This window comes from Misgurnus anguillicaudatus, chromosome 15, assembly GCF_027580225.2.
Source record: "Misgurnus anguillicaudatus chromosome 15, ASM2758022v2, whole genome shotgun sequence".
NCBI classification, from domain to species: Eukaryota; Metazoa; Chordata; class Actinopteri; order Cypriniformes; family Cobitidae; genus Misgurnus; species Misgurnus anguillicaudatus.
The window spans coordinates 34,369,636-34,386,581 of record NC_073351.2 but is presented as its reverse complement, the minus strand read 5'-3'; the positions used below and the strand labels follow the sequence as shown (position 1 = coordinate 34,386,581).

General features: G+C 39.1%; 1 protein-coding gene across 2 annotated transcripts; it reads right to left on the bottom strand.

Moving 5' to 3' along the window:
* Positions 1 to 574: 574 nt before the first annotated feature.
* slitrk3a (SLIT and NTRK-like family, member 3a) lies at positions 575 to 7,159 on the bottom strand. 2 transcript variants are annotated; one of them, XM_055174796.2, is made up of 3 exons: positions 6,692 to 7,159; positions 6,297 to 6,373; positions 660 to 5,353 (listed from the first exon to the last, which is right to left on the bottom strand). In XM_055174796.2, the coding sequence occupies exon 3, from the start codon at positions 5,302 to 5,304 to the stop codon at positions 2,692 to 2,694; it is 2,613 nt and encodes an 870-aa protein (XP_055030771.1). In that variant the 5' UTR covers positions 5,305 to 5,353; positions 6,297 to 6,373; positions 6,692 to 7,159; the 3' UTR covers positions 660 to 2,691. The 2 variants fall into 2 exon arrangements, with proteins under 2 accessions (XP_055030772.1, XP_055030771.1); XM_055174797.2 differs by lacking the exons at positions 6,297 to 6,373; positions 6,692 to 7,159 and adding an exon at positions 5,980 to 6,269 and having other exon boundaries at positions 575 to 5,353.
* Between the last annotated feature and the right edge of the window lie 9,787 nt (positions 7,160 to 16,946).

The following is a 16,946-nucleotide window of genomic DNA, read 5'->3' as shown; positions in this document are numbered from 1 at the left end:
TGTTTTCAGTATAATTCGCCCCCTCAATCTACCTCCTTGATCATTTTTAAGCTAATTAAGCTTTTGAAAAGCCTAATAAGGAACTATCAGGAGTGAGATGTAGACTGAGCGTTTCATCACCAAGCATGCAAGAAAAATTACAACAACACACAAGCAAGTGACAGACACCAGAACAGTTCGTAAGGACCAGGCCACGAACAAATCAATGATCATAATCTATAAAATCCATCAATATCACAATAAGCTACGGTGTCTTGACATAAATCACGTATAGATTGAACAAAAACCAAACAACTGATCGTTTGCCAAGCACAGAACTAACAAGTCAAGATAAACCTTAGAGGAAAGCATTGAACAATATATAAATAGAATTACAAACATGCATGCAACGGGGTCAATATCATGTAAATATATAAAACACTTTCACACAAAATGGTAAAAAATGGCCCTTAGTAGTCACCAGTTACCCTTTCAAAAAGTGCATATTAGTACCAAAAGCATATCTATATATAAGGATCTTTTTAAATTGGGTACTGTCCCAGTGACAGCTTGGGACCATTATTGGACCTTTTTTGACAGTGCACGGTATAGCAGTACCTTTTTTAGCAAAAGCTTGCAGAGTCAAGGACAAAATAAGCAAATCTGATGTAGGTCTGATATCATCAGTTTGATCTTAGGGTGTTTATCACATTTGTCTCTGTGGTGAGAAAGCAAGACAGACCAGGAAGGCACCAATGATTTAAACAATGCTAATAATAACACAATTAAAAATAGCAGGACAAGAATGATGGCTCTAATTACATGTTTTACTCAGGTCACCTCTCAGGTAAAAATTGCACTCTGTAGACACCATACATCATTAGCTTCTCTACCCTTTAGCAAAAAAATAAAAATAAATAAATACATTATGTTGAACGATACAGACAAGGACGACACAGGTGCAAAGCACATCAAGGTGACATTGTCACTGTTACCGTTATGTCCCATGAGCTGATCCAGCCAACAAATAAAGATATTAGAGACCATCTCTAAATGACCGGCAGAAATAGACCAATCACAGAAAAAGACCAAACAAACTTAAGAAACAACAAGAGACCAAATGAATATGCCAACAACAGTTTAAAACACACACACATTTTGGACAGAAGATGCATAATGGCCTTCAGTCCGAATACATTAAGAAAGATCTGCACAAAAGCGAGTGTTGTTTACTGTGGACCAAGCAGAATTTATTACAATATTGACAACCAGGCCGAGTAAATGGTAGTGGTGGGGGTAAAATTCTGGAACAGTATTGAACAAAAACAGAATAAAAACTCTCTGGAGTTACATTTAATAGTAAATAAAGTGTATACCAATATATGCATTTATTTTAATAGTATTCATTTAAAGCTAAAGGTAACTGGCATTGCCAAACAGACATAAAATATTAAGTTTAAAAATAGCCATCTTTGTTGTTAACGGGGAATAGAAAAACAGCACATAAACATCTGAAAATTAAACTTACTCCAATCACACTCTCTCACACACACAAAATGAGAAGTTTTATAGAAAAAGCTATAATTGTCACAAAGTTATATATATATATATAATACCTGACAAAATGAATTTTAATAGGCTCTTGTGTTAAATAATCAAACCATTGATGCCCATTCACAGATGGCGAGGGTGTCTCTAGATCTCCCTCTTGTGGACACTTGTAATAGTGACACTGCATTAAATATTCTCAAAGGTTGTGTAATGCAGTCAGCAGATACTGGCAGATAGAAAAACATACCTTACAGCACGCTTCATATCTAATCCATGATTTCCTTTTCTTGTTCAACCCATCGATGACACATTTATAGGCAGGGACATCAGATTGACTCGTTTAGCAGCAGTGGATGTGCGTCATTTTTAAAAGTGTATTTCTCACAAACAGTATGCATTGGTACCCTTTTTATTTGATTTAAGACTTTGTGTTTTTATTAAGAAGGCTATACCAGACGCATAATCACTATACATTGATTTAACATTACCTTTACAATTAATTCTTTCACTGAAATTACAGAATAAATATATGCACATTTTTAACTTTGTCAAATCTTCGTGAGAGAAGGAGAGAGATAGAGAGAGAAAACATTAAAAGTGCTTCTTAAAAAGCCATTAGTGATCGTATCCAGAAGCATTTTTCTTAAGAAAGTGCGTTGAACTCCATAAAATCTTGAAGTGTCACTATATATTCACAAATATTGATGCTCGAGTGCGTCCTTGAGATATAACTCTGATGTCTCTCGTTATAAAAATTAAATAGAGCACTGAACGGATAAATGTCTCTCTAGAGCAGGTGGAGTTCTCGATCAATGACCTCCATTGCAGTTGAATGCATGCAGCAAACTGCAAATACTCTACAAAGTGTGCCAGGCTCGAACCCCGGCGCACGAAGGCTTCTTTTAATAATATTTTGATCATTACGCCCCACAACAAATCTGTTCCGTACAAAAATAATGGGTGGTAACATTGCTGGCTACTCTGAAAAAAGGCACTTCATTGAAAAATCTGAGTTATGGCCTTTCCTCCAAAGCGACTTGGGGGAAATTTGTGTGTGCGCGCGTGTGAGAGTGTGTGTGATACATATATTTTGCCATGCTTCTTTTTTGATATTTTTGGGCATGTTGAAAAGGGGTGACAGTGAGCTGACTTCGAATTCTATTAGAATCTATACGATTTCTCCAAGACTTCGAGGTAATCCGGCTTGGTTTGGAGTTTGGCCCTTAACTCGAGGTATTCACTTTGGGTTTGCTCGGGGAATCCTTTCCCCGTTGTGAAAAGTAATGTTTCCTTTAATCTGGCGTCTTGCTGTAAATCGGGGTATTGCATCCCGGGCGGGTGTGAGTGCGCAACGTGCATGTCCCTTAATTTGGGAACGGTGCTATACAGGCAGTCTACAAAGCCCACCGTCGGGGTGGGTCTCTGACTGTCAATCACGGTGGGGCAAAGCACTCCGTTCTCGTGAAAGCTCGCCATGTCACCGGACTGATTGACGGTGACGATGGTGTTGAGTTGGGAATTGGACACGGCCATCGTCCACTCCTTCTCTTTCTCCAAAAGCGTTCGATAGTTGCTATTTTCCTTAGTTTCTGCAAACTGCTCGCCCTCGATCTCTCCCTCGCGCGGTTTGTAGATGGGGTTGTTGCACATTTGCGTCACGGGATGGGGGATGTAGTCGTAAACGTGACCGGGCGGTTTTTCGGGCGACGCGCTCTGTCGTTCTTCAAATATCTTGCACTGCATCTGAATACCCGTCAGGTCCACCTCGTGTCGCTTCCTGAATGGAAGTTTCTTTCTCCTGCGCAAAACGAAAGCAAACAGACCAGCGGCCACGAACACGGCGGAGATAAAGAGCACCAGCAGGCTAAGAATCAGCACCGACAGGGGGACAGCTCCCGTGCCCGGCGCGTATCCCAATTCAGAGCCGCTGGTCGCTGTTATGTCATTGGGGAGAACGGGAGAAGACGCGGTGAATTTCAGCTCGGGACAGATGACCTCGGCCTCCAGTGTGCGTAGATCCTTACCAAGGGCGAAATCTGGGGTCTTGCAGATGACTTCCCCCACAACGATGACGGAGCTGAGTTTTTCGATCCACTGTTTGAGTGGGATGATGTCGCACGAGCAGTCCCAAGGGTTCTGATGAAGGTCGATCTGAACGATGGAGTGGAGATGCTCCAACACACCGTTGACGGGCAGATACAGGAAGTAGTTGTTGCGCAGGTTGAGCCTGGAGAGGGAGGTGCCCGCGAACGCATCCACGGGGAGCGTGCGCAGCAGGTTGTCATTAAGAAAAACCAGCTGCAGGTTTGGCATGAGGCTGAAAGCGGCCGGCTGGATCTCTCGAATGACGTTGTACTCGAAGTACAGGTAGTTTAGCGCTTGCAGGCCGCGAAACATGCCCGGGCTGAGCCTTTCAATGTCATTGCCATTCAAGTATAAACTTTTCAGGTTGGGCAAATTCATAAAGGCGCCTTCCTGAACGTACGATATCCGATTGTTACCCAAGTGCAATAAATCCAAGCTGGAGAAGTTCCAAAAATCCGACCTGTAGATTTTCTGAATCAAATTTCCACTTAAGTAGAGTTTCTTGGCGTTGAGCGGTCGTGGCAGGAGCTCGGAGATGTTGTGGAAGCCTTTTTCTTTGCAACTGACGGTAAGGCCCAAGTCATTGATATGTAAATTGCACATGCATCCCGTCGGGCAAATGATTGGTATAGGGGGTCTGGTCTGATAGCCTGCAACTGGAGGCTGATTCAGCCCTGGGTAAATGCTACGAGGGGTGGGTGGTGTTTTCGTGGGTCTAGGGCGTTTGGTTGGCTTTGTGTGTCTCTCTCTGTACTCCACCGACGAGGCTGTGTTATGAAAAGACGACAGCATAGACGAAGGTTTGGTGGGCCATACATGCTCGTTATTAAACGGCAATCTGGGAATGCCATGTTTGGCCTCCAGCTCCGCTTCGGAAAGCAATGGGCAAAGTTCGCTCCTCTTGATCTCGCGCAGGTCCTTACCGTGCAAATGAAACGGGTATTCGCACGTAATGTCGCCCACAAGCGCGGTATAAGGTATGCGCTCCAGCCACGTTTTGAGCTGTACAATGTCGCACACACAGTTCCACGGGTTCTCCTCCAGCTGGATCTCCATCAAGCTGCGCCCGATGTACTCCAATGTCCCTTTGTAGGGCAGGATTTTTAAGCGGTTGCCGCGTAAGTCCAGATGCGTCAGGGACACGGACCTGAATAATAAATTGGGTAGCACTGGTATCAAATTGTCGTTTAAAATGAGTACTCTGAGTTTGTGCAGGTTCCGAAACGCCCCGCTTTCTATCCTCTTAATGACGTTGTAATCCGCCTGAAGATACTCGAGGCTTTCCAGCCCCATGAAGGTGTCATTCCTGAACACCTCCAGTTTGTTTTCGTGCAGAAAGAGCTTTTTTAAGATGCTCAGCCCGTTGAAGGCTCCCGCGTGTATGTCCTGTAGCGCGTTGTTTCCCAGATTGAGAGCCACAGCGTTGTTGAGGTGCAAAAAGCTGTTAAAATAAAGCTTGCGCATGGAGTTCCTCTGCAGATTGAGTTTAAAGGGCCTCGTCCATGTCTGAGAAATCTGACTGACGTTTGTAAATCCTTTGCTGTCGCAGTGGACGTGGAAAATCCCCTCCTTGACTTCACAGTAGCAAGGGTCAAAACAGGGCTCGTCGATTTCTTCCGACTCGTCCAACAGAGGGATCGGCGTAGTCCATCCTAAAGCTATTGTGCTCAGCAGGGTAAACCACAGCATCCTTCCGACGAGTCCTGATGAAGTTAAGGCTGAGAGCCACTTCACAGCACTGCAAAAACACATTAGAAAGACAGCGTAAGAGATTGCAAGTAATAGAGAGCGCCCGTCTGTTGCAATGTTTTGCGCAATAAACTAGGATACACAACAAACACAAGCACGTCTTCTCTCCACATCATGGCGTGTTTACAATACAGATCGTGCATTACATTTATTTTGACACCTCTCATTCGATGATAAAGTATTGTAGTAGCTTACAATAAACTTTAATACTCACTGTAAATAAATGCTTTCAATAAGAATAAGAACATCAACAACATTGATTTTTTTTTCTCGGTGGTTATGGTTAGAACATAAAAAAAATGTTTATATGAAATCCCTCTACATCACTACGCATGCAAACAAACACAGTGCAATACATTTGGCAACAGAACACTTTTGGATGCATTATTATACTTAAGTTAGTTTTGGATAGACGCTCCATCCAATGCTCATGTAAACAGCATAATATCAGTAAAATAAATAAATAAATAACGAACAAATATAAACAAATCGATGACAGTGGTATCCGTTTAACATTTCGAAAAACGAATCAGGTGCATCAAAGGATTGCTTGCGAAACGCCAATTAGATCTTTAATGCGTAACGGAGGATATTTGCTTTCCAGTCTGAACCCACTTAATTAGCGCAGATCTCAGTTGCGTGATATCAGCAGATCAGTGGAGAAACTCAAAGCCAAATGCTGCTGGATGTGTCACACTCTCCTTATTAGAACATGTATGCGAATATCTTGGCATCTGGAACATGGGAACAAACAAAAGGACCAAAAGCCTTCGAAAAATCCATTTTTTCCACAGAGGAGTCGGATAAAAGTCCTCGCAATTTTCCATGAATAGCACACTTTGTATTGCTTTCCTCCCACCCTCATCTTCAGTCTGTGCTTTGGCAATTAATCCCAACGCTCCATTCCAAGAACCAAGGTAACGGATACCTACTCGGTTTTATTGGTGTCCAACTTTACATCTCCAGCTGGTTTGGAGACGGGTGGTCCCTGGCTGCCTCCGACCGCTGACTGCAAAGAAAATCAGATATGTATTGGAATGACCACAAATCTTAATATTTCGCATGATAGAAGTCAAACATTTATTGCCTGTTTTGATTAAAGAAATGTTTATAATTTAAACGTTCATGCTGTAAATGTAATTATAATGCGTTTGCTAAAATAACATCGAAAAGCTGAGGTTAATTTGTACAGCATTCTATGCGCCGTTACAGCAGAAATAAATCAATGCATCATTTGATTAAATGTACAGATCATTCAGTTTCTAAGGTCATTATAACATCCAAAAGTCTGGAAAGATCTGTCAACGTATAACCTCAAACAACTCACCTTTCTTCAGCTGAGCATGCGAAATAAGATGAGTTTAAAGACTGTTGGATATCTCCCTCTCCACCTCCGTCTCCAGTGCGCGCGCTCTCACTCTCTCCCCCCTCTCTCTCTCTCCCTTTCTCTCACATAGATCAAGAAGAGAGAAGATGAAGACGAATGGATTAGAATTAAATCTCCTTTTCAAACAGGTTTTCTTCTGATGCAGGATCAGGTCAGGACTGAAGCCAGAGAGAATTGCAGCTCAGTTCCGATACGAGCGGCTCGGTTCCGTTCGTCCCGCTGCTGCGCTTCTGGCATCTCTCATGGTGCCGGGGAAAAAGCTTCAGATCGTCACGGAAATGAGCTTTAAGAGACGCGAGCGGGGAGGGAGAGGCAGAGATTGGAGAGACAGCGTTGGCGTCGGTGGTGTCGGCAGAGAGGGTTGGGATGGAGGAGGCACGAGCTGTTAAGCGCGCCGAGTGCCGCACCGGGAGCCGCACCGGGAGCGCGCTCGCATCCGTGCGCGCTCTTCCTCTCTCTCTTTTTCTCTCTCGTTTTCGGACCGTTTCATCTTCGACTCCTGTTTACGGTCGCGTCTTATTCAACTTCAGCTCCATCATTCTCCAAACTCTCAGTTTTTATTTTGGATTACTTTTTTTATCTCATCAAAAAGTGCCCGGACTCTCTCTGGTCAAAACCGGACAACAAATGTATTCCCTGCACCTCTCTCTGTATAAAACTGCTGCAGCAGGAAAGTCCTTCGCCTTCTCGTGTATGAAGCTCCGCGTGCGTCCTGCGTCCTGTCTTACCGCGCCCTGCCTGCAGCGGGCACCCGAGCTCTGCGCGTGGACAGGGTACCAGGCATATTCATTGAAATCTTGGGGTAACCAGTTCGAGACTCTTTTATTAGTGACTTAAACAGGCCAATATAAATGTAATAATAGTTACAATGTCATGGAGATATCATCAAGCATTGATTGATTTCATTTGGAAAATTTAATGTCTGAATTTAAATCTACTTCCCTGTTAATCATTTAGGCCCATACAGCTGTGTCATCAAAAATAAATTATTAAAAAGTATTAAAGGGGTTTAGCCTTAAAATTCACGTGGGTTTGCATAATGATTTTTGTAGATTTTATAAGTTATCCCTAATTAGATTTCCCAAGGATGATAAAAAATCTGATGACGATGATTATAAGTATCATGGACTGTCATTTATGGTTATGAATCATATGAAATATTGTTATGCTAATCAAAATCAATGACACAGCAAACCCAATCCAATCATTTCTTCATCTCTCAATAGTCATATATCAGGAACATAACTTTATTTACTTTATTTACAACTAAATGTACATATACCATATGATTGTAATATGTAACATTTATAAACTAATGAAGGTTTATTCTACACACTAAGAACAGTTGTGTGATTGAACACATTTTGCATGACTTTTAACACAACTTGTGTTGCCATTTTAATTAATTTTAGCACAAAATAACACATGATGTGTAAAAATGAACATGTCCTTGTTTTGGAGTGAACATACAGTTCACAATCTCTGCGGTGCTGAAGCTGCTGGACTTCAGGTTTCCACCTTGCATAACTAAAATTTGAGCTCCTGTTTAATTAGGATAATAACTTTGAAATCACCTTGTCTAATCAGTTTTGTACTACATTAAGTATTAATGTCAAATTCATTTATAGAAACCGCAAGTACTAATTTAATAATTAGAGATTTTAATAAAGATAATGGGTGTAAGTTATCTGCTAGCTATGCAGAGTGAATAAAACATTGCTGTAAAGAAATATGGCATGGGCAGCATATCTATCTATCTATCTATCTATCTATCTATCTATCTATCTATCTATCTATCTATCTATCTATCTATCTATCTATCTATCTATCTATCTATCTATCTATCTATCTATCTATCTATCTATCTATCTATCTATCTATCTATCTAACATTTACCATCATTAGTCTATAACTGTAGAGGTAAGTTATGAGAATTGTGCTATATTGTTGCTAGACTCACGACTGAAGGACTTTGTGTGATGAGGTCATAGCTGTATTTTATTGTAAATGAACCTATTGTGGCCAATGAATAAATGAAGTGGGCACAAGGTTAGCTTGGCTATCACAAACTTTATAATAACAAAATATCTAACAGTACTCTAGAATCAGTGGGAATCATATGTGATCATACTCACCATTAAAATGGTTCACACAGACCTCAGATAAACAAGCTCATCCTACAAGCCTCTTCTGATTGGCTGGCCAGTGTTCGTCATCAGACTCATCCCAAGGTGGATTTATATCTGTGAGTGGAACAGAGAGAGAGAGAGAAAGAGAGAAAGCTTACATGAGAAGATTTTAAAGATGAATCCTGGTTGGTGTGCAGACGTTTGTAAAACTGTCAGTCATCTTGTGTTAAAGCCATGCTTCATCCCACACCGCCATTCACTTCTAAAAACCCTTTTCTGTTTCTTTAAGTATTTAAATAAATTCCTGCATACACAAGCCTCTGAATAACATGTTTTATTTATTAATTTGTATTATTTTATGTCCATATGCAGTCGCACCTTAGCCTATATCATGTCAAAACATGTTGCAATGCAGACAAACATTAATTCACATGAACAGAGTGATAAACAAATAAAGTCAAAGGTTGACATTCCAATAGATGAAATAAAAAGCATTGAATGTCAATACGTCAAACTTCATACGTCAAATTATCAAGACGCATTTTGAACTTAAACAATATTTCTCTTGTAAGCCTGTCATGGTTCATCAGGCACCCTAGAATCTGTCCGCCCCAAAAGACAGAAATATGGCAACGTCAATCATATACAAACATGTCCTCCATCACTAAAGTACTTGACATGTCCAGCCCTACGTGCAGAGACCATTACTCACAGTGACAGCGGAGCGACTCGACATTGGAAAGGTTATTTAAAGATCTTTCGCTCTGATGAAAGCGAAATGTTTATTCCCGTTTCTCTGCACGACCACGTTCGTGTCAGACTGCGTGAGAAAATTCGTCATTTTAAATAAATGTTGACACGTTAGAATATTTTGGCACGATGCACCCTGCCAAGTATAGCCAGAGTCAACAGATCTGATCTGAGGCTTGTTGGGTTTCAGTGTCTTTTGATGTATCAGGTCACGGATGAATGTGAATCTTTGGACAAATAGCACCCAAAAATAACAATGGGAGAGTGAAACAGTTGCCAATCTTTTACCATTTACCATTGTCCTTGGCCATTCAAATCGGCCATGGATTTCTTCCGGGCTAGCCTTCAAAAAGACGTCATCCTGCAGCTCTCCACAGTATAAAAATTGCAGGGCAACAACACTGTTGTCTCATATTTATTTTTACAAAGCATCTTTAATTCATTTGTCTTTCTGCCCTTACACCATTGATTTTCATTGGGGTCTGGAATTACGACCTTCCTCGTCATTGTCTAGTCATAAAGCTAACGCCTTAAAAGTGAAAATAAACTTAGCCAGAAGCTGGAAAATGCTCTGCTTGCTTGGTTGGCTCTGTAGTGCTCCAAATCTTTAGCTGAGGTTTTTGACCCAGAACATCAAAAGCGCACCAGAAAAATCAAGTATGATGGGGCAAAAATTCTCTTTGATTCAATGTTTTAGCGCGGAATCTGCTTTCTTCCCTGTCTCTGGGTCAAACAAACTGGCTTTTCTTCTTCAATAGGGTCATGAGACATTGAGAGGATTTTCCCCAAAGCCAGCAGCAGGGGTGGTCTCAAAATGTCCCTTTCTTCCCCCTAAAGGAGAGCTGTTATTAGAACAACAAGTCCTCCAACTCGTACGACCAATGTGGTCAGAGGCGTTTACTAAATTAGTGCCAACAGGTGAAACTTAATATATTAGGGTATGAAATTATATTTTGGGGTATAATTTTGCGATGATGACATGCATTGGGATATGATTTCAATTTGAACTGCCAGGATTAATTGAATTTATAATACACATTAGACTATTCAGGCATTTATGGCAAATACTGATTCAAAAACTGTCACCAGAAGAAGCGATGATATGTCATCTTTGATTGTGAAATACCATTGGCTCTTGTGTGTCTCATGACTGATTGCCTCATTATGTTGGCTAAGAATGTGAAGGTCTATCGGCTGTCTTGACCGACTGCATCATGCTCTATTGTTTTGGTTTATATTTCAAAGAGATCTGACTGTTTGCGTTGCATTTATAGATTTCTTTCTACAAAGTGATCGTATGGCTTTAGGTCGTAAGGTTTGCAACGCAACCGCTAATACTTTTGTGTTTTATATGGTTGTGAATTAGTTGGGTTTAGGGTAAGTTAAGGGTGGGGTTAGATGCTCCAAATTATTTTTAATAACCATAAATGTTTATGAAACTATTTCTACATTTACAAATGCAGAATATAAAATGCATCTAATCTTACATATAAGGTAAAAAAATGGAAAACGGTGAGCAAATAACGCGATATTTGTCAGCTCTGTCAGGGGTTGTATGCCTAAGATGTTGTCGTAGTTTGGGATCCAAATGTTATCAGGGCTCGGAGAAAATCGCTTTGTTACTTTCGTCCCGTGGTACTTTTGCCCAAGTTCTCCCCTAATTCAAATATTTCAAGTTTACCGAGGTAAAACGGTCATTTTTTAATGAAAAAAAAAAGAGCAAACGTGATCACACTTCCCTGTAGATATAAGATCTGGTGTACACTAATTCAAAAACTGTCGCCAGAAGAAGCGATGATCCGTCATCTTTGATTGTGAAGTAAAATTGTCTCTTGTGTGTCTCATGACCGATTGCATCATTACGTTGGCTAAGAATGTGAAGTGCTATTGGCTGTCGTGTTTATATTTGAATAAGATCTGACTGTTTGTAATACTTTTATACTGTTGTTTTTTGTCAATTATGCTAGAAATACCCGTGAATAAACTTTAAATTGAGTTTTGTGTTTTATTTGGTTGTAAACGAGTTGGTTTTAGGGTAAGGGTGGGGTTAGATGCTCCAAAATATCTTTAAAACCATAAATGTTTATGAAACTATTTCTACATTTTTACAATTGCAGAATATAAAATGTGTCTAATCTGACATATAAGGTAAAAAACCTTAAATCACAACCACAGGTCATATAAACTTTGGGCGTAAGAGGGCACTAAGGGGTTGTACACACCAAAACGAAGTTGAAAACGCCTGGAGGACGGCGATTGCCAGCTTTTAAGCTGAGCGCTTTTTAGCTATGATACTTGAGCTGTGAGCCGGTTGGTTGTTGTGCTACTGGTCCCACCCCTCCTCCACCGTGATTGGACGGGCATGTGAGAACTGACATTGACAAGCGGAGTTTTTCACCCAAAGTTGAATCTCTTTCAACTCTCGACACTCAGCGCCGAGCGTGAAAAACCGCCAAGCGCCGGCTTATTTAAAAAACGCTTAGTTTCCATTGGAATCAATTATAGGCATGCGCCGGCCGCGGGCGTAAAAGCTTTGGTGTGCATGCCCCCTAATCCTTTATACATCCCTTGACGTTGTATCATGGTGCTTGCACAAACAAACTATTAGGTCATAATTTTTGGAGGACAGTCTCTATAGACCCCTTCACGGTTCACGTCACAGGCGGTTCCCACTGCGTATCTCGGGGTCAGAAAAGCCATTACAGCAAATTGAGTTGCGTATTATTCGGTATCGTCAAAAATGCCTACTTATGTCGTGGGCTGTGGAAATCGCACCAGGTCTTCCGTTAAGTTTTCGCGATTCATGCAGAATCTCAAAAACAAAAAAATACAACATCTGCGGCTGCAAGCAATTAACATGCAGACTGGGACAATGCAAATATCAAAGAGGCTTGTGTTTGTTGTGTTCACTTCATTTGAGGTAAGTCATCATTTTTCAGCCCTGTTAGATTAAATTATAAAGCCTAGATGGTATGAACAGTTTGACTATCGGGTGCGCGCGCAGCATGGGGTCATTCAATGTTTACAAACCTTGAAGGGGTCTATTAGAAACAATAAGCAGGGCCATGTAAATTTCCCAAATATTTATTTTCAAATTACAATACTGTAAGAAAGTACTCTGTTCCATTTTCGTCTTCTGTGTTCCAGGCTTTGAGGAAACCTGCTTACACTTGTCATTGTTTGCAATGCATGAGAAGAAACAGATGTACAGTTACAACTTATGTCATTTACTTGACGATTACTGAAACCACGTCAAAAAATAGCATTTCAAAATGAGGTTTTTATAAATCCAAATTCTGTGACATTCGCCGTTGTACAGTAAATTCCATTTTTATGCTCGGATTCTTTGATTCCGTGTATGTTTTTCTCATTGCGGAAATCATAGGACATCATGAGAATTACAGACAGGCAATGAAACTGCAAATGAAATGATTCTCAAGTATGACTTTCAAACACTAAATATTATAGGAAGCAACTATTTAAAGGTCAACATACAAAGTGGTTAGCATGAGCTGGATATCAATCTTAGAATGAAAACAGACAATTTTATTAGCTTTGCATCTATTTTTGACCGAGCACTTATTCTGGCCTAAATCTGTCCTGTTCTGCCAGTATCATATCTCTGAGGTATACTCATTTACGAAGAGCCGAAGAGAAAGCGAGAGGGAGGTATAATCATGCAGAGATACTAACAGGATGAAATTTAGCACAGTATGCTGAAATGTTAACAGGCCCATCAACTTTAGTGCCCAAACCATTTTATACACCTCGTTCTCTCCAGCAAACTTGTTACTGGGACAGAACTGAGGTTAGATGAACTTAAATTGGTTGAAGTATTAGATGGCATGAATGTATTTATAACACGTGCTTCTATATATAGCTCAGTGGTAAAGTATTGCGTTAGCAGCGCAAAAGTTCATGGGTCCAAACCAAGGGAACACACGTTGGTAAAATGTATACTTTGTAATGCACTTTAAGCATCTGCCAAATGCATAAATATAACACATTAGAGTTAGTCTCTGCATCATTGTTGCCCAACAGCCTCAGACATTTTTTATTTTTATTTTAGTCAAACGCAAAATGTGCTTGGTCATGCAAAACTAACTGTTATGATGTTTGTTGTTAGGGGTTCCAGAGTATCATTTTAATATGTAGGAGCCAAGTTGCTAGGGTGTTCTGGTTGGTTACTAGGGCACTGCTAAAGTGATCTGTGAGGATGATTACTAGGCCAAGTCAAAAAAGAGTCCACCCACATGACCCATTATTACATCTATATATGGCTTAGGTTTCTAAGTTAATGTTCATACTTGGTTTGGTAGGTACTTTTGGTTCGGACCAAAGTCCTGGTTAGCTTAGCGTTCACACTAGCATTTTATCAGCGAAACTGAAGATATCGAACCTTAATGCATAAGCATAAGGTCGGCTTTAATGATGAATTTTATGTGACAGAATTACTTACAACAACAAAGCTGCATGCTAAACATGCTTATTTTATGCGTTTTTATATGGAGGCATTATTAACAGCTCAGAGCTATTTTATTATCACTAAATATTTTATAAACATCTTGTGACACATCATGTTTTTTGTTCGTTGGCTTGTCTCTGGTCCATGTGCGCTCATATATCAGTCGAACCGCAAAATAGTTTATTTGGAAGTGGACTGAGACCCACCTTTCAGTGGTCTTCATTTGCTTGTTTAGTGCACACCAAAGTTCGGGTGACAGCATTCACATTTACTCAAAAGAACCGCACCAACCGAACAATTGCACAAGGGTTCGTATTAATTGAATCAAACATGTCAAGTATGAATACTCCCTTAGTTTATAACAGGGTTTCCCAAACTGGGGTTCGCAAACCCCTTGTTGTTCGCAGGAGAATTACATGGGGTTCCCTAGTTGATGAAAATAAATCTAACATTCAATCTAAATAAAACAATAACTATTCAAAATATATTTATGAAAAAAAATGAAATAAAATACATACATTTTATTTAACAATAAAAGAAAATTACCAAATGAAGGTCCAATAACAGTTAATAATAACAATAATTAGGCTATGCAAAATACTATTGATATAAACTTTAAAACGGATAAAAATAAATGTTTTTGGAAGTTTTAAAAAAAGTTTTTTTTTAAATATTTACTTAAAATCTCAGGGGGTACTACAAGCAAATAATTTAGATGAAATCGTGTCATGATTCTGCTCGCTTGTCCTTATTTTGTTATATGCCATTTGTCAAGAAAAGAGTTTTGTAAAAGTGAAGTTTTGTCAAGTTAGTTGTTTCTTTAATTAGTCTAGTCTGTTTGTGTTGTTAATGTGTTTTGCCCTCTCGTGGGTCTTTTGTTTCTTTGTTTGTATAATAAAGTCTATTTTTGTGTTCATCGAAGTCTGCCCTTGTGTTCTTGCCTACCTGTTCCTGACAAAGGGGTTCGGCTGACAAAAAAGTAAAAAAAAAAATGGTGGTCTATGGGATGATGTGAAATTATTTAAAATCTATTTGCGTGAACAATTATTACTACACCTCCACAAAAAGCTACACAATTTTAGATCCATAGCACAAATCACACAGGACAAGTAAGATAAAAAGTTGAATACTTTTGGTTTAAGACTTGTATTACTCCTTTAATGTAAGCATTAACGACCTCATCAAACATAAGATTGTGTGCATGCTTTTTTATACACTGCAAAAAAAGTAAATGTCTTAGAGTTTTCATCTTGATTTCCAGTATAAATATCCCAATTTTTTTAAATTGACTAATATTTACTTGAAAAGCAAAATGACTTCTTGTTTTCTGAAAAGTAAATGCTTAAAATAGGTCTTCTTTTCTAGGATTAGAAAAATAAACTTAATTTAATAAATGTAATTCATTTTTTTACCCCACTGGCAGATATTTTTACTTATAAACCCACTGATTTTCTGACTTAATCTTTTATGTTATTCAGCTTATTAAGTATATATCTTGATTTAAGATTTCTTGATTTTTATGTATGAAATCTATACACTAAAACTAAGTGAGACATTCATATTTTGCAGTGATATATGATTTTTAGCTGACTTGTACTCAGCAGCTCTCTGAACAGATACAGGATTGGCCTACTTTACTCTCCTCTGTTTGTTTTGCCGATCACAGCCTGCTCCGTCTTTGGGCCACAGATGAATAATTGGGCCACAGTGTTTTTGTCGCAGTGTGTGGTGACCATGTAAACTCATCATGTGTGGTGCTGCTCTGAAAAAGACAGACAGGAGAATTATAATGATATACTTATAAATGACTGATATACTGGATCACATCCTGACATGCATACGGTAAAAAACCTATGCATTTTTAAGGGAGCACCAATCGCAGTTCTGGTTCACTTTGTCCTAAGGCGAGTAATAGTGCTATTTACATTGTAGGACAAAGAGCAACTCTGACATCTAACAAATGTGACTCAGTTGGACAGACCATATTTAGACATGCATGTGCTGGTTTCTGCCAAAGCATTATTATATTTTTAAAAAGATTTTTGTAGCAATTTACAATAAGGTTGTATTATTAGTTGGTAATATTAGTAATGCATTGCTAAAATGAACTAATATATTTTTTCAGCATTTATTAATCTTTGTTAATGTTAGTTAATACCAAAATAATTGTTCATGTTTGGTCATTGACTAATGTTAACAGTTTACACTTTTGATTTTAACATGAAGTAAGGTTAATAAATGCTATGTTAGTATTGATCATTGTTAGTTCATGTTGACTAATGCATTAACTAATGTTAACAAATACAACTTTAGGTGTTACCATTTTTTTTTTTATTGCGAAGTTTAAAACATTTCACTAGGCATCATGCATATGTTTATATTTCTATCCCTGTATAAATTAAGCAAAAAGAAAAAATGAAACCTGTTTAAAAAAATCTTAATATTGGCATGTTGCATGATGGTAAAGAGTCTGTATACATTGATTTAATGATTATTTTATTACCGTTACACCAGAGACAGTTTGACCTGTCCTTTACTACAACCTCATGGTAATTTTTGCAATTATCATCACAGTACACCGGGCTGTCCGAGGGCCAGAAGGGAAAAAATGGTCAGACTCATGGTTGCCAGGTCCAAGAAAAATTTCCAGCCCAATGACAACTTAAAACTCGCCCAAAAGCAATGAAAACTAGCCCAATTTTTACATTTGTCCAATCACAGTTGAAAACTGCGGGATTACAACAAAAGGCTGTAAATGAACTCTTACTATTGCTTTTAATGTACTTTCCAGATGAAAATTGTCTTAGTGCAGTTAAAGTGCTCTATTTTCACACACTATTCTGTTCTAAAT

What these genes read in the sequence shown, in the direction of transcription:
- slitrk3a (XM_055174796.2), bottom strand. Translation starts at nt 5,304, where the DNA reads ATGCTGTGGTTTACCCTGCTGAGCACAATAGCTTTAGGATGGACTACG.